The sequence below is a fragment of the Rana temporaria genome, chromosome 12 (assembly GCF_905171775.1).
Source record: "Rana temporaria chromosome 12, aRanTem1.1, whole genome shotgun sequence".
Lineage (NCBI taxonomy): Eukaryota > Metazoa > Chordata > Amphibia > Anura > Ranidae > Rana > Rana temporaria.
This window is the reverse complement of record NC_053500.1, coordinates 141,881,156-141,905,059: the sequence shown is the minus strand read 5'-3', so window position 1 is coordinate 141,905,059 and position 23,904 is coordinate 141,881,156. Positions and strand designations below refer to the sequence as shown.

The following is a 23,904-nucleotide window of genomic DNA, read 5'->3' as shown; positions in this document are numbered from 1 at the left end:
TTTGCTTGGGCTTCCCCTTGGGATCCATACCAGACCCTCATCAAGGAAAAGGTTCTGTTGTGTATTTTTAAGGGGGAACCCCAGGCTGTTTTTTTTTTGTGTGTGGGGGGTCTCCCATTCACATCCATAACAGACCCTCATTTGCCTCTGCTCCACAACACACCGGCATGCTGCAGAGCTGCTGCTGTGCGGAAGAGACCCTTGTCCCCATCAACATGGGAACAAGGTGCTTTGGGGCAGGGGAGGGAAGAGCCCCCCCGCCCCAAAGCACCCATTCCCCCATGTTGAGGGCATGTGGCCTGGTATGGATCAGGAGAGGGAGGGGCGCTCGCTCCCCCCTTTACTGGCCTGTCAGGCTGTGTGCTCAGATAAGGGTCTGGTATGGATTTTGGGGGGGGCATGTTCTTTGGGTCTGGTATGGATTTCAAGGGGAACCCCATGCCATTTTTTTCTTTCTTTTTTTAAAAAAAAAAGCTGAGTGGCTGGGCCAGCAATTGCAGTTTGCGAGTCAATTTAAATTAGATTTCACTTCTTTTTTTTCTTTAGAAATGTTGTTTTTGCTGCAGCAGGTTCTATACATGGTACAGATGCGTCACTTTACAGGAAGACTAAAGGGACCCCCCCAGGCACTATATTTAAAGGAATTTCTCATTTTTATTTTCTCACTTTACGCATCATTAAAATCACTGCTCCTTTTTTAAATTGCATTGATGTCCCTCAGGGCAGTACCCAGGCCCCCATAGCCGTTTAATGGCCGATGACCCAGTAAAGGGCACCTCTAGCCCTTTGGACCCCTTTAACAGTCTACTTCTGCCTTCTTCTACACATACCTATAGCCAGATTCAGAGAGAGCGCCGCATCTTTAAGGTGGCGTAGCGTATCGTATTTACGCTACGCCGCCTTAAGTCAGAGAGGCAAGTACTGTACAAAGCACTTGCCTCCTAACTTACGGCGGCGTAGCATAAATGGGGCCCGGCGTAAGCGCACCTAATTCAAATGAGGATGGGCGGGCGTGTGTTATGTAAATTACTCGTGACCCGACGTGATTGACGCATGCGCCATCCGTGTACATATCCCAGCGTGCATTGCTCCAAAGTACGCCGCAAGTACGTATTGGTTTCGACGTGAACGTAAATTACGTCCAGCCCCATTCACGGACGACTTACGCAAACGACGAAAATTTTTCAAATTTCGACGCGGGAACGACGGCCATACTTAACATTGGCTACGCCACCTAGGGGGCAGCTTTATCTTTACACGGCGTATCTCTTACGGAAACGGCGTATCTTTACTGCGACGGGCGCACGTACGTTCGTGAATCGGCGTATCTAGTCATTTACATATTCTACGCCGAACTCAACGGAAGCGCCACCTAGCGGCCAGCCTAAAAAATTACACTTTAAGATATGACGGCGTAGGAGACTTAGGCCGCTCGTATCTTAGCCTAATTTAAGCGTATCTGGTTTCCAGAATACGCTTAAATTTAGGACGTCGTAGATTCAGAGTTACGTCGGCGTATCTACTGATACGCCGGCGTAAATCTTTCTGAATCCAGCTACTAGTTTTCCTTTGCAGTACATGACCAGGAGTCCAGTGTGACTAGGGGGAAGGGCTCACCCCGCCTTAGTTCTGCTAAATGCCTCGTGCTTAGTTTATTTGCGTTTTGTGTGGAGTTCCCCTTTAAGCAATCAGACAACGTGGGGTTAAATGCTCTGCTGACTTTATTTCAGGGGAGTGAAGGAGATATTTGCTCACATTTTGCCAACCTGGGTTATCCAAACGGGTGTTATAAGAAGGAAGTGTCTGAATATTTAGAATTTCTGGCTGGATAATATGACATGGGGGATTTCCAGGAACACGTTTGTTTTTTATTTTTTTATTTTTTTCCTTTTCCTTCTGCACTGCGGAGACCAAATGACTGAAAATACCTTAATGATAATACGCCGGCCCCCGAATCCGCAGATTAACATTTGTATTCTTCTTTATCTGTAAATCGATTGGGGGGTTGGGGGGGGGGTGTGATTTACTAGAACTGGAGGGTGAAGAATCTGGTGCAGCTGTGCATGGGAGCCAATCAGCTTCCAGGTTTTATTATGAACGTTTAACGGCCTCAAGCGGGAAATTGGTCAGGGCAGGAAGGTGTATAAGTGTCCTGTATTGAAGGGGTTAAAATAGATTTTCTTTTAAGTACTAATAATTATGATTAATTCTATCATCTATTTATACTTCAATTCTTAAGGGTAGGATTCTTAAGGGTAGGTGTGTTAGTTTGGGTAGGCTGGTAGGGGCCCAGAGCAATACTTTGCCCAGGGGCCCATGAGTCTTTTAAGACAGCCCTGGCTGACAACACACAGCAATTTGGTGTCAGCCCTGTCCAAATTTATTTTGCTATATTCCTTAAAGTGGCTGTACAGGCGGAAGGATTTTTCCACTCAAAAATGTAACTTTCGTTCTATTTTGTCCTATTGTATTATATTTCCTTATTTTCTATTTTATTCTGTTCTTTTATTTTCTATTCTATTTAGTTCTGTTTTACTCTATTATATTCTATTCTTTTATTTTCCAGTTTATTTATTTTTTTCTATTATTTAATTTTTCTACTCTATTCTGTTAAACTCTATTATATTAACCACTTAAGCCCCAGACCAGTTTGTTGCTAAAGGACCGGGCCACTTTTTGCGATTCGGCGCTGCGTCAAAACCCTTTATTACACAGTATCCATAAATATTTACTATTAATTAATGTTATTTTTGCCTTTTTCAAGATCACCTGTGTTCTATATATTATTTTTTTTATTTTTTATTTGTTTGTTTGTTTATTTTGTTTGTTTTTATTCAGTTTGTCCGACAATGTAACTATATGATCATAACCCGATCCAATTGTTTGGTATCCACTGAAAACAAGATCATGTTTTAGATCTTTTAAGTAGCAACATTGGCCCAGATTCTCAGAAGAGATACAACGGCGTATCTCCAGATACGCTGTCGTATCTCTGCGTTGCGCGGTCGTATCTATGCGCCTGATTCTTAGAATCAGCTACGCATAGATTTCCCGGAGATCCGACAGGCGTAAACACCGTCGGATCGTAACTGCATATTTACGCTGGCCGCTAGGTGGCGCTTACCCCGAATTCCGCGTCGAGTATGCAAATTAGCTAGATACGCGAATTCCCGAACGTACGCCCGGCCGACACAGTAAAGTTACGCCGTTTACGTTAGGCTTTTTCCCGGCGTATAGTTGCCCCTGCTATATGGTGGCGTAAGTGCGGCGTAACAATGTTAAGTATGGCCGTCGTTCCCGCGTCGAAATTTGAAAAAGTTACGTCGTTTGCGTAAGTCGTCCGTGAATGGGGCTGGACGTCATTTACGTTCACGTCGAAACCAATGACGTCCTTGCGGCGTACTTTGGAGCAATGCACACTGGGAAATTCCACGGAAGGCGCATGCGCCGTTCGGGAAAAACGTCAATCACGTCGGGTCACAGTACATTTACATAAAACACGCCCCCCTGATCCAAATTTTAATTAGGCGGGCTTACGCCGGCCGATTTATGTTACACCGCCGTAACTTAGGAGGCAAGTGCTTTGTGAATACAGCACTTGCCTCTCTGATTTACGGCGGCCTAGCGTAAATACGCTACGCTACGCCGCCGTACAAATGCGCCGCCCTACCTTAATCTAGCCCAACGTTTTTTTTAATTTGTTTGTTTATTTTGTTAGTTTTTATTCAGTTTGTCCGACAATGTAACTATATGATCATAACCCGATCCAATTGTTTGGTATCCACTGAAAACAAGATCATGTTTTAGATCATTTAAGTAGTAACATTGTATCTGCAATAGAGCATCTGGATGGGAAGTATCTATTGGAGCTTCTGTACAGAATTCCTCCACGGGGAGGACAGATGGCCAATAAAATAACATGTAAATGATAGAGCACAAGCCAGACAGACAGTATGGAAAAATCACCCTGCGAGTCATACAGAAAGTATGAGAGATTTACACTTAGACGAGGATATGTAGACCATTGTGACGGACAGCTGTACATACATTGCGGATCACACACTGTCTTCCATTCTTCTTAATTGGATCTCCAGCTGGACTGATAAATATACAGTGAAAATCCCCGGATGTAAACTGTGCCGCCTGACTAAATATATGTATCTCTCTTTTACCAATGACATATCCAGACAGGTGACAACGCTGCTCATTTGCAAAGCTTCCTGTGTCACCTGCGTGCTCATTGGGCTATGAGAGAGCTCCACCCAGGGCTGTCTAAATAGCATCATGGGCCCCTGGGCAAAGTAATGCTCTGGGGCCCCTACAATGATGACAGTGCAGGTAAACAGACATCAAGTAGGTAGGAGGCAGACTGCCTCCCCTGTGTATCTATCACTCTCAGTGCCATCATGGGGCCCCGGATTTTGGGGCAGCGTGGGCTCAAGGACCAGCTGCTTTGGGGAAAGTGTAGCCCCCCCCCATGCAGCTGGGACCCCCTAGGCAGTGCCCAGGTGTCAGGGCCAATCCTAGGGACACAGATGCCTGGGTGCAGAAATATTGCTGGCGCCCCCCCACATGGGCGTGGTCATCTTACTAACTCCTCCCCTTTACAAAAGTTTCTATGGCGATGACTCAAACACAGAGATGCTTATTAGTGTCCGCCATCAGAGCCCCCCAGAGCAGGTGTCCCCCATCAGAGCCCCCCAGAGCAGGTGTCCCCCATCAGAGCCCCCCACAGCAGGTGTCCCCCATCAGAGCCCCCCACAGCAGGTGTCCCCCATCAGAGCTCCCCCAGCAGGTGTCCCCCTTCAGAGCCCCCCCACATCATGTGTCCCCTATTAGAGCCCCCCACAGCAGGTGTCCCCATAGATCAGTACCTGTCCAATAGATCCCTGTAGCTCAGGTGTGCTGGGAGCAGAAGCACATTACAGGGGGCAGGGCATACGTGGCATCTTTGGTTACTAGGAGGGTGGCACTCGGAGAGCATTTCTGGGAGTGCACAGGATGATTGGTAGCAGCTCCAGCCAACCCAGAAGCCTCTCATCACACCGCCTATGGGAGAAGAGCCCGACACACGCAGAGGGGGTGGGGCAGACGGGAGACTGTTCCACGTGCACCAGACAGAATTAATTCGTGGAGCCTAGTACCGGAACGTGTTCCGGTACTAGGCTACACTGCAGTACCCAACCCAGATTCCGGGGACAGCGGGAGTTATGCGCTCTTGTCGGTTGCCAGTGGAGAGAGCAAACGGGATGGGGAACCGAAGCACCCGCTACATAGGCTTCGCCTCTGGACACAGACAAGGAAGAGGGAGGGGAGCACTTTGGAGCTTCGGCGCCCCCACCTCTGCGGCGCCTGGGTGCGGAGAACTTTAGGCCCCGTACACACGACCGCAGACCAGTTTCAGCGGACATGTTCGGTCGTCTGTACGTCTGACCGGACAATTTTCCGGCGGATCGGACAGGTTTCCAGCGGACAAATGTTTCTTAGCATGCTAAGAAACATGTCCGCTGGAAGCCTGTCCGTCGGACATGTTCGGTCGTCTGTACAGACTCACCAGACATGTCCGCTGGGCCGAAAGCCCTTGCATGCGTCGAAGTGATTCGACGCGTGCATAGAAGCATTGACCTTCCAGGGCCGCGCACGTCGCCGCGTCATCGTCGCGGCGACGGCGCGGCCACATCACCGCATATCGTGTTCGCGCGGATTTCTGTCTGATGGTGTGTACAACCATCAGACAGAAATCTCCGAGCGGACCTGTCTGCTGAAAACGGTCCGGCGGACCGTTTTCAGCGGACAGTCCGTCCGTGTGTGCGAGGCCTTATATTGAATTGTCAGTAATAATTGTATACAATGAGAGTGTATGCTGTGACCGGTCCACGGCCTGAAAATAAATCATACAATCTAAAAAAAAACTTAATTGGGCACAACTTCACATTTTATTGGTACGTATGATGTAACGATGGCCATAGCAGCTCACAAGACTGATATGGGGCCCTGGAATAGAAGGGGGGCCCTATTAGGGAAGCTCTAAAGCCGTAACCTTATAGGACCGTTGAGGTTTGTAGCGCTACAAAACAAAAGAGTTTAAAAAGTTTGCATTAGGTATATGGAGTACCGTATATACTCGAGAATAAGCCGACCCGAATATAAGCCGAGGCACCTATTTTTACCACAAAAAAACTGGGAACGAGTATAAGCCTAGGGTGTCCATCTGCATGCCTCACTGTGCCTCACTTTGCCTCACTGTGTCCATGTGCATGCCTCACTGTGCCCATGCCTCACTGTGTCCATGCCTCACTGTGTCCATGTCCATGCCTCACTGTGTCCTTGCCTCATTGTGTCCATGCCTCACTGTGTCCTTGCCTCATTGTGTCCATGCCTCACTGTGCCCATGCCTCACTGTGTCCATGCCTCACTGTGCCCATGCCTCACTGTGCCCATGTCCATGTCTCACTGTGTCCATGCCTCACTGTGCCCATGCCTCACTGTGCCCATGCCTCACTGTGCCCATGCCTCACTGTGCCCATGTCCATGTCACACTGTGTCCATGCCTCACTGTGCCCATGCCTCACTGTGCCCATGCCTCACTGTGCCCATGCCTCACTGTGCCCATGACTCACTGTGCCCATGACTAGACTGACCTTTAACATGGGAGTCTATGGAAGGAGTGCCCGGCTTTGAAAAAATCGGTGCTCCTCACCAGGGCCGGATTAACAATGGGGCTGATGGAGCTGCAGCTCCAGGCCCCTTTCTCAAGATAGGCCCATTTGCCCAAAAAAAAAAAAAAAAAAAATTTTTTTTTTTTTTTTTAAGATTTTTTTTTTTCGAAGATCGAATTTGGGGGGTTGTAGCTTGATGACCAGAGGTCACAGAAACCCTACATTTGGGGGTAGGCATGGGAAGAGCTACCCCACAACTGGTTAAAATATGGGACGGCTATCATTTATGGTTCCGGAGATACGGGCCTGCTTGCACAGCCTGTCAGAAGCTACATTCAGAGCGGCCAGTATAAATACAAGCTGACACACTACAGCAGACTGATAGGATCACAGTGCTTATAATAATTATTTGTATATTACTCATGGTAATTAACCCCTTGCCACCCAGGCCAATTCTGACACTTCTCTACTACATGTAAAAATCATCATTTGTTTTTTGCTAGAAAATTACTCTATGGTGGTCTTTGCACTTTTTATGTTGCAGGGTACAGAGCTGCACGATTCTGGGTAAAATGAGAATTGCAATTTTTTTGCTTAGAAGATAGATCACGATTCTCTCACGATTGTTGCGGCGTAACATCATCTTTCACATAAAAAAAATAAAAAAATGGGCTAACTTCACTGTTTTGTTTTTATGGTTTTTATTATTCATTGAAGTGGGAAAATGCAGTGTGACATAACATATTGCAGCAATAGCCATTGTATTCCCTAGAGTCTCTGCTAAAATATATATAATGTTTGGCAGTTCCAAGTAATTTTCTAGCAAATAATATTGCTTTCTAACTTAAGAAACAAGTGTTGGACTTTAAGTGGTTAAATTTAGTTACAATGTTAGTTAGTTACAATGTTTCATTTTGTTTACAAACTTCGCAGACTGCCCAGATTTGTTCTTTACACACAGAAGTGTATCCCTTTGATCTAAGAAGGAAGTGTCAGTTACAATGTTTCCTGTTAAAAACTTGGCAGACTGCCCAGATATTGTCTTTTGATAGCTGAAAGTCTCTCCACTTCTTATATGAAAGAATCAGCAAACTCTGCATTGGAGATCGTCATGGGGGTTGAATCGAGATCACGATTTTTTTAACGATTAATTGTGCAGCTCTAGCACGGTATTTGCGCAGCAATTTCTCAAACATGTTTTTTGGAAAAAAATGTTTCATTCATTAAAAAAACAGTTAGTTAGTTAAGTTAGCACAATTTTTTTTGGTATCCTAAGCGATGGTTTACATTTTTTTAGGTTACATGTTTAGAGTTACAGAGGAGGTCTAGTACTAGAATTATTGCTCTCGCTCTAACGATCGTGGCGTATGTAACCTGTGTGTATCTGGCTCTGATACTACCAGTGCCTACCCAGCCACTGACTAGTATCTCTCCCCAGCCTGTCCCCACACACCCTCTCACCTGCTGACCTGTGGATGGGGGAATCACTCCTGCAGTGTTATTGTGTTCTGCCAGTGCGTACAATGATCAGTGTTGCTAACTTTAGCTGGCAGCACTGATTGTTTTAAGAAAAAAAAAACACAGGCTGGTTGTACTCAAGTTGATTAATAGATTGATTTGTGTAAAACCAGCTAGCCCATACATAGATTGACTATGGCTGGTCTCTGCATAATTGGCGTAATTTCAATCCATGTATGACCTGCTTAACCACTACTCAGTCCCTAAATATCCTTCCACTCCTGTACATAATGCTCACTGTCATACTCTCCACACTCCTCTCTTGTACATAGTGCCCACTGTCATACTCTCCACACTTCTCTCCTATACATAGTACCCACTGTCATACCCTACACACTCCTCTCCTGTACATAGTGCCCACTGTCATACCCTCCACACTCCTCTCCTATACATAGCGCCCACTGTCATACCCTTCACACTCCTCTCCTGTACATAGTGCCTGCTGTCATACACTTCTCTCCTGTACTTAGTGCCCACTGTCGCACCCTCCACACTCCTCTCCTGTACATACTGCTCACTGTCATACCCTCCACACTCCTCTCCTATACATAGTGTTCACTGTCATACCCTCCACACTCCTCTCCTATACATAGTGCCCACTATCATACCGTCTACATTTCTCTCCTGTACATACTGCCCACTGTCATACCCTCCACACTCCTCTCCTGTACATACTGCCCCATCATACCCTCCACACTTCTCTCTGGTACGTACTACCCTCTGTCATACCCCCTCACTCTTCCTGTACATACTGCCCATTGTCATACCCTTCACACTCCTCTCCTGTACATAGTGCTTTTTTCCGTACCCTTTGTACTCCTCTCCTGTACATAGTGCCCACTGTTAGACCCTCCACATTCCTCTCCCTCACCTACACACACTTCCCACTTATATACCGTCCATACTCCTCCCCTATGTCGCTTACCCACAAAAACAGTTCTTTAAAATTATACTGAATATCCTCAATGTTACCGGCTCTAGAATGGACACACTTTTGTTAGTTCAACTAAAGGAAATCTCAGTTCTCATATTTGTTCTGCCCCATTATTAGTACTCATTTAATTTTGTGATTACTACTGTGATGTATAGAGGAACATTGGGGATCTCAGCTACTCTAAATATAGCACTTATATAAAAAAAGTGGCCCTGAAAATATTTTTTAAATGTTGGCAACTGTGCACTTAGGCACTGCCCAAGGGCCACCGTCCACCGGGTCAGTAGGGGGCCCCATGAGAGGCTCCTGGGATCCTGTGATAATAAAGCGGTAGTAAACTTTCCTGACATTACTAATTTTTAGAGGCCCTGGGGTAGGTTATGCCACAACGTACAAGTATGCACAGCATATTAGCACATTAGTGTACACTTACATTTTCAGACTGAGCCCTCCAGTGCTGCGCTGCGATGAATCAGGAGGGGCCTGGACACTTCCATCTTCACCCGGTCTTCCTTCTGGGTTCTGTGCCTTTGGTCACTTGCCTTGGCTGGGCTGCGTTCATGTCATTCCCACGCATTTATTTATTATTTATTACACCCCATTCACACCTCCGCGACAAAACGCCCGACGCCGGCCGCTCGTGCCGCTGGAGGGGAGAATTCCCATTGCGGTCTATGAGATGGTTCACATCTCATAGACGCCGTACACCTGCGGCATGAAAAAAAGTCCCGGACCCTTTTTTTCAGGCGGCATTGGCGTTCGGCCATACAAAGCAATAGGAAGGATTTGTAAAAAAAAAGTTACACTATTCGCGGCAAAATACGCCGCGTACGCGGCGTTACTTGTCGCGGAGGTGTGAATGCAGCCTAAAAGGCCCCACCAAAATCCTCAGCACCAGGCCCATGATGTTCTTAATCTGGCCCTGCTCCTCACCCATAGGTCCTCCAGGCAACAAACTTTGCACACTTACGACCGGCCGGTACCGGGTCCCCAAAATCACCAGAGAAATTACCATTTAACATGGGAGTCTACGGAAGGGGCGCCCGGCTTTGATAAAACGGTGCCCCCCGGCCGTTAGTCCCCCGGACAACAAACTTTGCACACTTATAGATGAAGAGTGGGGCTACATGTGTGCCAAGTTTGGTCCAGGGGCCGGTCGATACCGGGTCCCCAAAGTCCGGGACATCAGGCGCAAAAAGGTGACTCGAGTATAAGCCGAGGGGGGCATTTTGAGCACAAAAAAATGTGCCAAAAACTTGGCTTATACTTGAGTATATACAGTAATTGTATGCAAAAACCAGTCCACTGCGCCAAAAATAATCAAGAATAGTCCTGTTTAAAATAATGTTAGGAATCAGTCTATCTGTCTGTCTATCTCCCCAAGCTAGAAAAATATTAATATGCTTGAATATTTATTTATGCTTAGAGCTAGAAAGGTTAGAGGGATCTAATGGTCATGTGACTTTTTATGCCTCCAGTAGTGTGTCCCGTGATCCCTCATAAGCTGCCAAAAGTCTGAAGAACCTTCAAGCCTCGTACAAACAAGCAGTTTTCTGATGGAAAAACTGCAAGGAGAGCTTTTGGCTGGGAATCCTGGCCGTGTGTATGCTCCCTAGCAGTTTTTCTAACGGGAAAACTACCAAAAAACGCTGGACAGAAAAAAGAGAACCAGCTTGACTTTTTTAAGCCAAAAAAATTGCGTTTTTTGCAGTTTTCCCGTCGGAAAAACTCAGATGGAGCAAACACACGGCGGATAACCGGCCAAAAGCTCTCATCTGACTTTTCCCGTCAGAAAACCCGCTTGTGTGTACGGGAGAGCAGGTTCCCGATTTTCCCGTCGGGATATCCAACGCACCTTGACCCGTCCGTGTGTACGAGGATTCAGAGTGAGATCCCTGAAATGTTGGCTATTTCCGTCAGGAGACTCCTTGCTTCCTCCTCATACTCTTTAGAAAGTTTTTTGGCCTTGTCCATGTTCCTCGTGTTCTCCTGGAGGTTTTCCACCAGACGTATCTGATCCAGGTAGCCGGTATTAACTTCTTTTATTCTACTTTCCATCTCTGACTTGTCCTGAGGCACAGAGAAAACCATCCCGCCCAGCTTGGTCTGAGTACTCATCAGGAGCTTGACTGCCCGGCTCAGCTGTGTCACCACCTCCTGGGATTCCTGCAGGGCCCCCGGGAGGTTGTCTGTTGTCTGTGTGGTAAGGGAGAAGTTGTAGCCTTCCATCTTGATTTTGGGGTCATAGCTACCTGCAAAGAAAATTCAAATAAATGAATGCCCAGCTGCTGCCAAAACTTTGTTGGGAAGATTAAAAAAAACTTTTGTCAAGATTTACTGCTGTGTTGGACCTTGTTGGGTAGATATCACCACTCTGCCTGTTCCTGGGACACCAGGACAATAAATGAGGGGAGTCCAAGTGAGGCGCTATCTATAACCAGGGGAGGGCTGGGCCAGGGGGCAGGGTGGCAATTGCCTTCCAGGCCGCTCTAACGTATGTTCAAAATGGCCCGCAGCCGCTGCCCTCTACCATTTTCTTTTTTATTCTGCACAAGGAAGTCGAGCCGGGGGCCGGAAGCCACAGTGGCTGACCACTAGCTGTTGCATTCCGGGAGTTGTAGTCCACGCTCAAGCTCGCGATGGGTGGAAAACAGAGCAGCGCAGAGGAAACTACAACTCCCTGGGACCTGATTCTTGGAAGCAGGCAGGGGCAGTGCATGCCAGGGAGTCGGGACGCAGGGCCGGGCCTGGCTGCAATTTTACCCTAGGACCAGGAGCATTACCCCCCAGGAGGCCGTGGCGTGCAAGGACCTGCTGAGCTGAGATCACTGAGGTGAGAGACCCTGACACGCCTAGCAAAAAAAAAAAAGGCCCGGTCCTTGGGCAGCCAAATCCTCCGGGGGTTGAAGTGGTTAATATAATCCTATTATCGCTCAGAATTAAAGGGGAAACAATGAGATGCGTCTCCCGTCATTGGACCGGGCGGCCTCTGCCTTTATAATTAACGAGCCCTCCAGCCCTCAAGCCTTCCCCTCTGTGTATTCGTCCCCAACCTAATGGAAATGCCTCATGATCCGGCTGGAACGCGCCGGTCCGCCGCTCTGTTTTCTTTATTGCGGGTATGTTTAAGAGCCGTATGTACTTTGGCCGCACGTCCCTGCCCGACCGGACAGATTTACGGTCAACGAGATGGTTTTGATTTGTGCTCACGCCGCCTAAAAAAAACAAACCTGCAAACGGGAAGGAAGCGAGGAAAATCCGAGAGGGCCTGGAATTTTATTTTTATTCTTAAAATATATTTTTTTCAGATTTTTGTCTCTGTAAAAAATATGGCCCAGATTCTCGTATCTGGGCGTAACGTATCTGGTTTACGTTACGCCGCCGCAAGTTTTACAGGCAAGTGCTTTATTCACAAAGAACTTGCCTGTAAAGTTGCAGCGGCGTAGCATAAATCACCCGGCGCAAGCCCGCCTAATTCAAATTAGCCGGGTAGGGGGCGTGGAGCATTTAAATTAGGCGCGTTCCCGCGCCGAACAAATACTGCGCATGCGTCGTCCTGAAAATATCCCAGGGTGCATTGCTCCAAATGACGTCGCAAGGACGTCATTGGTTTAGACGTGAACGTAAATGGCGTCCAGCCCCATTCACGGACGACTTACGCAAACGATGTAAATTTTTAAATTTCGACGCGGGAACGACAGCCATACTTAACATTGGCTGCGCCTCATATAGCAGGGGCAACTTTACGCATCGCAAATCTAACGTAAACGTCGTAACTTCACTGCATCGACCGCGCGTAAGTTTGGGAGTTCGCGTATTTTGCTAATTTGCATACTCGACAGGGAAAACGACACCTAGCGGCGAAAAAAAAAATGCATTTAAGATCCGACAGCGTAAAAGCCTTACGCCTGTCTGATCTAATGGATATCTATGCGTAACTGATTCTAAGAATCAGTCGCATAGATACGACGGCCCAGATTAGGACTTAGGACGGCGTACATTGCGTTGCGCCGTCGTAAGCCCTTTGAGAATCTGGGCCTATATATATATATATATATATATATATATATATATATATATATATATATATATATATATATATATATATATATATATATATATACACATATATATACATATATACACACCCACATACACATATATATATATATATATATATATATATATATATATATATATATATATATATATATATATATATATCTATCGTGATATATATATATATATATATATATATATATATATATATATATAGTGTGATATATATATATATATATATATATATATATATATATACACATATATATATACACACATATACTAATAGGTGGATTCAGGTAGGCAGACGCATAGTTGCGGTGGCGTAGCGTATGGCATTTACAATACGTCGCCGTAAGTTAGCGAGGCAAGTACATGATTCACAAAGTACTTGCCTGCTAAGTTACGACGGCGTAGCGTAAATCGGGCGGGCGTAATTCGTAATTTAAATTCGGCTGAGGGGGCGTGTTTTATGCTAATGAGGGGGGTGACCTGACGTGATTGACGTATTTTACATAGTGTACATATCCCAGTGTGCATTGCGGCAAAGTACGTCGCACGGTCCTATTGGTTTCGACGTGGACGTAAATGACGTAACTCCCTATTCACGGATGACTTACGCAAACGACGTAAAATTTTCAAATTTCGATGCGGGAACGACGGCCGTACTTAACATTACTATTCCAGCTATTTGATGGAATAACTTTAGGCCTGAAAGTGCGTTACTTAAACGGCGTATCTTTACTGCGTCAGGCAAATGTACGTTTGTGAATCGGCGTATCTAGGCATTTACATATTCTACGCCGACCGCAATGGAAGCGCCACCTAGTGGCCAGCCTAAAAAGTACACTTTAGGATACGACGGTGTAAGACACTTACGCCACTCGTATCTGAGCCTAATTTAAGCGTATCTGGTTTCCAGAATACGCTTAAATTTGCGTTGGGGCAGATTCAGACTTAGGCTGGCGTATCTACTGATACGCCAGCCTAAGTCTATCTGAATCCACCTATCTATATATAATAAAGTGGCCAGTGAGTACTTATCTTATTTGTACAGTCCCCATAGGATGGTCATGGCTGAGTTGAACCTTGTGTTTCCAGAACTGCCCCCCCCCCCCCCCCCCATGGTCTGCTGACCCCCTCCAGCAGAAAATGACAATCACTCAGACAACACACACGGGTCACATACTATATTGCGTCTTCAGAGTCTCTATACAGCTGCCGAGGTTGCGGGAACCACCGACGTTGAGTTGGGCTAAGCAGCGGTTCATGGTGTTGTGTTGCTCCACCTGTTGATTGTACAGCTCGGCGATCTCCGAAAATTTCTCATCGTATTCGGGAACACCGACTAACTTCACCAGCAGCTTTTCCCCTTTCTCCAGAACTGAAGGGATAAAACCGATTGTACAGATGAGATAAAGAAAGCAGTTAAAGTGCAGTTAGCTTACAGTAAATCCTGCTTACTCTCTGTGGGTAAGCAGAGGTCTCTCTGCAAAGGTCAGACCCTCTACTGCTGAGTAAAACACACACCCTTGCTGAGTACTAGCCAGAGCTCTCCAATCAGCAGAGAACGTGAGCTTTGATGATGGAAGCAGGGCCGCCATCAGGAATTATGGGGCCCCTTTCACAGCTTCAGGCATGGGCCCCCTGGAGCAGAAAACCCGGGGGGGGGGGGGTGCTGCTGCCTCAAATAGGGAACCGCCACGAATTGGGGGGTTGCCCTGGGGACCTCTGGGCACTTTAATAAAAATTAAAAATAAATAAAAAACATAGATAGAAACAAAAACAAAAAAAACAAAAATATATATATATATATATATATATATATATATATATATATATATATACACAGTATATATATATAAATTTAATTTTAAATAAAAAACATAGATAAAAAAAAAAACAAAACCAAAAAAAAAAAAAAAATATATATATATATATATATATATATATATATATATATATATACACACAGTATATATATCAATTACATTTTTTTTTCTAAAAAAAAGGGGGGGTTGCCATCCGGGGCCCTCTATTTTTGTTTATAGCGCAAAAAATAAAAACCGCAGAGGTGATGAAATACCACCAAAAGAAAGCTCTATTTGTGGGGAAAAAAGGACGTCGATTTTGTTTGGTAGCCGCGTCGCACGACCGCGCAATTGTCAGTTAAAGCGACGCAGTGCCGAATCGCAAAAAGTGCTCTGGTCTTTGGCCAGCCAAATGGTCCGGGGGGGGGCCTGAAGTGGTTAATAAACAGATACACACCCCAAATCTAAGTGGCCCCTCGTGGGTGGGATTACATTTTAATATCGTTTAAATCGCCTACCTTTCACTTGTCTGGGGTGCCTGACTTCTGTAGACAAGGGTGCAGTCTGTGTGGAGAAAACAAAAGCATTCAACAAATGAGATGAGGAGATAAAATAAATGGGAGATAAAATGTTTGCGTCGCCGAGCGCCCTTCCGGGGGTTTTTTTTTTTAATGGCCCGAGCAGCTGGATCCAACAAGCCTTACATCACCAAGTGCAATGCAAAGTATTGGGTGCAGTGGTCTAAAGCACGCCGGACCCTAGAGAGGTGGAGACGTGTTCTCTGGAGTGACCAATCACGCTTCTCTATCTGGCAATCCAATGGACGTGTCTGGGTTTGGCAGTTGCCAGGAGAACGGTACCTGCCTGACTGCATTGTGCCGAGTGTAAAGTTTGGTGGAGGGGGGATTATGGTGTGGGGTTGTTTTTCAGGGGTTGGGCTAGGCTCCTCAGGGATTGGGCTCGGCTCCTCAGGGGTTGGGCTAGGCTCCTTTAGGGGTTGGGCTCGGCTCCTCAGGGATTGGGCTCGGCTCCTCAGGGATTGGGCTCGGCTCCTCAGGGGTTGGGCTTGGCTCCTCAGGGGTTGGGCTTGGCCCCTTAGTTCCAGTGAAGGGAACTCTTAAAGCGTCAGCATACCAAGACATTTTGGGCAATTTCATGCTCCCAACTTTGTGGGAGGAGTTTGGGGACGGCCCCTTCCTGTTCCAACATGACTGCGCACTAGGGTGACCACATTTCCAAACTACCATTCAGGGACACCCCCCCCCCTTCCCAAAAATCAGCTTGTGCTGTAACGAATCACAGCACAGTGATTGGACACAAGAGGCGGGATTTATGACTTCTCCAATCACAAGCAGGGGGCGGGGATTTTGCTCCTCCAGGCAATCCCGGCCTGGACAAGTACTGTAAAGCGGTGATGTGGCGGCCTTTTTTGGGGGGAATTAAACTGCCCCAGGGCGGTGGCTGTGTCAGTTTCATTCCGGGACACTGTATTGTCCTGGAATAAAGGTACCTGGGACAGACCTGCAAAATGCAGGACTGTCCCGGGCAATCCGGGGACACGTGGGTCACCCTACTGCGCACCAGTGCACAAAGCAAAGTCCATAAAGACATGGCTGAGCGAGTTTGGGGTGGAGGAACTTGACTGGCCTGCACAGAGTCCTGACCTCAACCCGATAGAACACCTTTGGGATGAATTGGAGCGGAGACTGCGAGCCAGGCCTTCTCTTCCAACATGAGGGCCTGACCTCACAAATGCTCTTCTGGAAGAATGGTCAAACATTCCCATAGACACCCTCCTAAACCTTGTGGACGCTAAGACTGGGACGTCATTAAAGTTCATGTGCGTGTAAAGGCAGGTGTCTCAGTGGCAATATTGTGTAGTAATAATAATAATAATAATAATAATAATAAACATTTTAAATAATAATACTAATACAAAAAAAATTATAATAATAATACAAAAAACAAAAGATAACAAAAATAATATACAATAATAATAATAATAATAATAATAATTATTATTGATAAAATAATAATAATACAAATAATAAATAAAATAATAATAATACAAATAATAATTCTCAATACCTCCTACTCTCAAGCTCTCTCATCTCCTCCTCCCACACTCGTCTCCAGGATTTCTCCAGAGCCTCTCCCATCCTCTGGAACTCGCTACCTCAACCTGTACGGCTATCCCCTACTCTTGCTACCTTCAGGCGATCCCTAAAAACTCATCTCTTCAGGGAAGCCTATGACGTCTCCAACTAATCTTTTACCACTTCCATCGGCTCATTCCCCACAGTTACAACCTTTTGTACCACCTGCCCCGCCCTATTAGATTGTAAGTTCTTCAGAACAGGGACCTCTTAATCCTCTTGTATTTTATTGTATTATAACTGTATTGTCTCCCTTTTATATTGTAAAGTGCTGCGTAAACTGTTGGCGCTATGTAAATGCTGTATAATAATAACACAAATAATATAAACTAATAATAACAATAATAATAATAATAATAAAATAAAATAATAATAATAATAATAATAAAAAATAATATTAATAATAATAAAGGGAATATGGCTTAAACTTTGGACTTATTTAGGTAGATTCAGAAAGAGTTAGGCCGGCTTATCAGTAGATAAGACGACCAAACTCAGAATCTACGCCGACTTATGTTTAAGTGTATGCTCAAACAGAGATACGCTTAAACATATCTAAGATACGACGGCTTGCGCTGTCCTATCTTAGACTGCAATATTTCGGATGGCCGCTAGGTGGCGCTTCCATTGCGGTCGGCGTAGAATATGTAAATGAGTAGATACGCCAGTTCACGAACGTACGCCCGGCCGACGGCAGTACATTTACGCCGTTTACGTTAGAGATAGGCTGCCTAAAGTTAGAGCTTAGCCCTACATGGAATAGTAATGTTAAGTATGGCCGCCGTTCCCACGTCGAAATTCGAAATTTTTACGTCTTTTGCGTAAGTCGTCCGTGAATCGGGATTTACGTTGTGTACGTCCACATCAAAATCAATAGGCCCGTGCGGCGTACTTAGCCGCAATGCACACTGGGAAATGTAGGCGCCCGGCGCATGCGCAGTAATGAAAAAACGTCAAAAACGTAAGGTCAAGCCTTATTGACATAAAACACGCCCCCCTTACACACATTTGAATTCGGCACCCTTACGCCCGCCCGCTTTAGGCTACGCCGCCGTAACATAGCAGGCAAGTACATTGTGAATCATGTACTTGCCTCGCAAAGTTGCGGCAACGTACCTGAATCTAGGCAATTGTTGAAAAATAACCATCTTGGCGCAGACAGTAACGCAAATTTTTCGTTCTTTAGACTTTCTTATCATCAAGCTTTGTGTTACTTCCTGGAATGATGAGTTAAGAAATGTTTCCTGTCCAGAGATCCTATCTGAAGGGCCGGGAACATTCACAGCAGGTACACGCCACTGCCACTGCCAGCGACACACATTCACCCTAAATACGACCCTGCCCTCCTACCTCCTCGGCACTGCCCTGCGCACAGCAGGACGAGCAGCAGAACATTGTACGCAATGGAAGAGCCGCATCCACCGGGGGGGGGGCCCGTCTGACACCCGGGGAGCTCGGGTCACAAGACTCAGCAAAGTGAAAGAGCTCCGATGACGTGACTTGTGATTGAGAAAGAAGACAAACCAGTTCCTTCCGTCAATATTGTGTGCGGAGGGGGGGAGGGGGGGATCGGCGAAGGCGGATCTGCAGCCAGGACGCAGGAAAACCTTTCTACATGGGAACCTGTCATAAGTTTGGGGTCATTCTTTATTTTTTTAAAGAAGAATTTTGTATCTCTTTAATTCTTTTCAGAATAAATTGCTCATTTGGTTTACAGATAAATCATGGGGCTGATTGATCTACTAAAGACAAATAGACTGTGCACTTTGCAAAGTACAGGTGCTCCAGAGCAGTGGCAGTGCGTCCATAGAGTCAGGTGACCAGATTTTTAAAATGAAATCCGGGGACATATTCTTTTTTTATTGGCAAATGACAAATGGTAAACAATCTTTTACGCATATTTTCCTCAAATTACATATGCAGTCGGTGGAATAGCGGGGGTTGTCAGAGCCCGGGACAAAGCAAGGAATTTGCACCCCCCTACCAGACTTTTAGCATTCCCTGAGTCCCTTCCACTAGTACAGTAGTGCTGACCTACCTGAAAACTACACTGACCTACCTGACCACTACACTGACCTACCTTATCCCTACACTGACCTACCTGATTCCTACACTGACCTACCTGACCACTACACTGACCTACCTGATTCCTACACTGACCTACCTGACCACTACACTAACCTACCTGATTCCTACACTGACCTACCTGACCACTACACTGACCTACCTTATCCCTACACTGACCTACCTGACCACTACACTGACCTACCTGATTCCTACACTGACCTACCTGATTCCTACACTGACCTACCTGATTTATATACTGACCACTACACTGACCTACCTGATTCCTACACTGACCTACCTGATTCCTACACTGACCTACCTGACCACTACACTGACCTACCTGATTCCTACACTGACCTACCCGATTCCTACACTGACCTACCTGACCACTACACTGACCTACCTGACCACTACACTGACCTACCTGACCACTACACTGACCTACCTGACCACTACACTGACCTACCTGACCACTACACTGACCTACCTGATTCCTACACTGACCTACCTGACCACTACACTGACCTACCTTATCCCTACACTGACCTACCTGACCACTACACTGACCTACCTGATTCCTACACTGACCTACCTGACCACTACACTGACCTACCTTATCCCTACACTGACCTACCTGACCTACCTGACCACTACACTGACCTACCTGATTCCTACACTGACCTACCTGATTCCTACACTGACCACTACAGTAACCTACCTGATTTCTATACTGACCTACCTGATTCCTATGCTGACCACTACACTGACCTACCTGATTTCTATACTGACCACTACACTGACCTACCTGATTTCTACACTGACCTACCTGATTCCTATGCTGACCACTACACTAACCTACCTGATTCCTACACTGACCTACCTGACCACTACACTGACCTACCTTATCCCTACACTTACCTACCTGATTCCTACACTGACCACTACAGTAACCTACCTGATTTCTATACTGACCTACCTGATTCCTATGCTGACCACTACACTGACCTACCTGATTTCTATACTGACCACTACACTGACCTACCTGATTTCTACACTGACCTACCTGATTCCTATGCTGACCACTACACTCACCTACCTGATTCCTACACTGACCTACCTTGTCCCTACACTGACCTACCTGATTCCTACACTGACCACTACAGTAACCTACCCGATTTCTACACTGACCTACCTAATTTCTATACTGACCACTACACTGACCTACCTGATTCCTGCACTACTTACACCCCCCCAAATGCATACCTCCCAACATTTTGAGATGGGAATGAGGGACACCTACTAGCAAGCGTATGTAGGCATAGGACACACCTCCTGCCACACCCCCTTAAAGGAGAATTAACCCCAAAAAAGGTTAATTAAATACACAAGTGCTTTTTTTTTTACCATTAGTTTTACTTTATATTGGCTTTTAAAATTTACAACTGCAGCAATTTAGAAATTGGATGAAAGGTTTAGCGCTGGAAAACCCCTGTTGAAAGATAAAAAGTGCATTTTACGTACAACTATATAAACCAGACCAAAATGAGGGACAGATGAAGGGGAATGAGGGACAGAGGGACATTGCTCCAAATCAGGGACAGTCCCTCGAAATCAGGGACAGTTGGGAGCTATGCACATGAGCAGTCTAGATCAGTTGATTTTGCTCACCTCTCCATGGCCTCCATGATGTCATAGGAGCAGTGCTCTCCCCAGCACCAGGTACTGTTCCCAGCTGCTCCTCAGTATCCCCTGGCCAATAAATTCTCTAATAGCCGCCGTACACTCTGCACTGCCCCTCCCCTCCGCCGTTCTAACACGCACATGGGCCGCCCCCGCACCAGAGGGATCATGGGGGACAGGCTGGACCACAGGAGTGCCTGGGCGGGGGGGCAACACAGCACACTTAGGGGGCACAGTAAAGATTTTGTGCCCCCCCAAATGTTGCACCCATGCGAGAGTTCCAGATGCCCCCCTTGCCACTGCAATCCGGCGACAAATCCAGGGACAGACTGGCTCCGGGGACAGTGTCCTCAATCCGGGGACTGTCCCCAGAAACTGGGGATGTCTGGTCACCCTGCCATAGAGGGCGTAGGAGCGCCACCCCCTCTCTCTCCTGAACCGCCACTGAAATACAATACATAGATTCATGCACTGCATGAATCTATGTATTGTCACTGCCGCCCACTATTCAGATGGCCGACCCCCTGGTGAGCGCCGGACATCTGAATAACGGCACGGCAGCTGGTTGGCTTTGGAAGTGTCTATCAGAGCCAGCGGCCAATCAGCTTCCAAATAGTTAACCAGGGGACACAGGGGGGGGGGGTGCGTTCCCTGGTTAACACTGACAGGCGTCTCAGCCAATCAGGTTCACTGGTCCTGGTTACAGGTAACCTGATTGGCTGAAGTGACAGGGAGGGCGGGACTACTTTGAGGGATCGATCCGAGGATGGCTGACCCGAGAAAGGTAAGTGTCGGGCGGAGGGGCAATCTGGCGGCATTTTAAGGGGCAAACTGGCAGCATTTTAAGGGGCAATCTGGCGGCAATTGATGGGCACAGTGGCAACAATTGATGGGCACAGTGGCGACAATTAATGGCACAGTGGCGACAATTAATGGCACAGTGGCGACAATTATTGGCACAGTGGGGACAATTAATGGCACAGTGGCTGCGTTTGATGGCACAGTGGCAGCGTTTGATTTGGTTGAAGCACCATCGAGGGCGGGACTACTTCTAGGGATCGATCTGAGGATGGCTGACCCGAGAAAGGTAAGTGCCGGGCGGGGGGGGGGGGGGCAATCTGGCGGCATTTTAAGGGGCAAACTGGCAGCATTTTAAGGGGCAATCTGTCAGCATTTTAAGGGGCAAACTGGCGACAATTGATGGCACAGTGGCGACAATTGATGGCACAGTGGCTGCGTTTGATGGCACAGTGGCGACAATTGATGGCACAGTTGCTGCATTTGATGGCACAGTGGCGACAATTAATGGCACAGTGGCGACAAATAAATGTCACAGTGGCTGCGCTTGATGGTACAGTGGCAACAATTGATGGCACAGTTACCTTTACAACCCCTTTAAGCAGGGAGATAGCAACAGCTGTTTACCTTTAAAAAAAAAAAGAGCAACAAAAATTCCGTCTGTGTGGCACCCCCATCATACTTCGGAGGGGGGTGTTCACCCTTCTACAGGCCGGCGTTCCATCCCCGACCAGTATAGGGAATAAGATCCATATGTTCGGGGCTCTGTGGTTTTCGGCCCCCACCACAAAAACCCATCTGAGCTGTCAGTTCCCTCACACCCTGTGCCCGGCCCAGGGGGGGGCGAGCTGAGCGATTGCAGGCTCCTGTGACAAAACTCCAGTGATTGATCAGGTGGCCCAGCAATCAAGATACACATTTTCCAATTTGTTTAAAATAGATAAAAGCATTTATTCATTACGTTGCCATGGCGATGGAAAAAAAAAAAACAGCAGAACGCAACGAGAGATGGATGGTGACCGACCCAACCTTATTGACACTGAAAGTTCAATAAAACAAGAATTTTTATAAAGACGGTTCGGCGGAGCGATTGCTAAGGGGCCGTGTGTGATCAGAGCGCCGGATCCCATACACAACCCAAGAGAGAAAAAATAGGAAGGAAACAATGTTTCCATTTTTATTTATAGCCGGGATCTCGGGAACTCTTCTCTTTTTATGTTCTTTTTCTATCTTAACTAATATTTCAGTGGATGCTAGAGAATTAAACCACCTGACAGTCTCTTATTTCCGTCTCAGAGTTTCCATCTATGTACACCCGCTGTGCCCATTATGAGGGGTTCCCACCATCCCTGTGCTAAGTTCCCGGGTCTGTACACCTGCTGTGCCCATTACAAGGGGTTCTCACCATCCCTGTGCTGAGTTCCTGGGTCTGTACACCCGTTGTTCCCATTTTGAGGGGTTTCCACCATCCCTGTGCTAAGTTCCCGGGTCTGTACACCTGCTGTGCCCATTACAAGGGGTTCTCACCATCCCTGTGCTGAGTTCCCGGGTCTGTACACCCGTTGTTCCCATTATGAGGGGTTTCCACCATCATGTGACTATTATGCCTCTGATGACGTCTCCTTGATGACAAAACGCGTTGGACGGGACCTGACATATAACGCAAGCTCGCCACAAGCCGCTGCCATGTTGACCGTTCGGTTTTGATACCTGATTTTATGGGATGTTTGTAAGTACAATTTTCAATAAAGTAATTTAATCTTCTTAAACGTGCTTCACTATGGGATTTCTCGTGTTTATTATTACCCTGCTGAGCTCCATGTGATCGGGGAGCGCAGTGTGCATATGATCGTGATGCTGGTTGCATGCATATGGAGTTTGCACATACAGCCGATAGAGACCGTGAGCCGTTTCACCCGATGTCCAGTGCTGAGGATTTGGGTAGTTCTGTGTCACATGTGGACAAGACCAATCCATAACTTGAGGGTCCAACCCCTCTGGTAAGATGACTTGCTGGTGGTGTGTGTATTATTCTTCACGCTGAAGCTGGTGCGGGGCTTTCATCTGTTTTCTTCATCATCCACTATATGTATCAGGACTACACACTTGATGGGACACTATTCCTCCCACTAACACCAACGATGGGACACTATTCCTCCCACTAACACCAACGATGGGACACTATTCCTCCCACTGACACCAATGATTGGACACTATTCCTT

The 23,904-nt window shown here is 46.6% G+C and overlaps 1 protein-coding gene across 1 annotated transcript; it reads right to left on the bottom strand.

The window, feature by feature from the left end:
* Positions 1-10,859: 10,859 nt before the first annotated feature.
* On the bottom strand, positions 10,860-18,646 carry LOC120919056. Its single transcript, XM_040331021.1, has 4 exons — positions 18,488-18,646; positions 15,500-15,545; positions 14,360-14,554; positions 10,860-11,363 (listed from the first exon to the last, which is right to left on the bottom strand). Exons 1-4 carry the CDS (start codon positions 18,530-18,532, stop codon positions 10,993-10,995), a joined length of 657 nt encoding a protein of 218 aa, XP_040186955.1. The 5' UTR covers positions 18,533-18,646; the 3' UTR covers positions 10,860-10,992.
* Between the last annotated feature and the right edge of the window lie 5,258 nt (positions 18,647-23,904).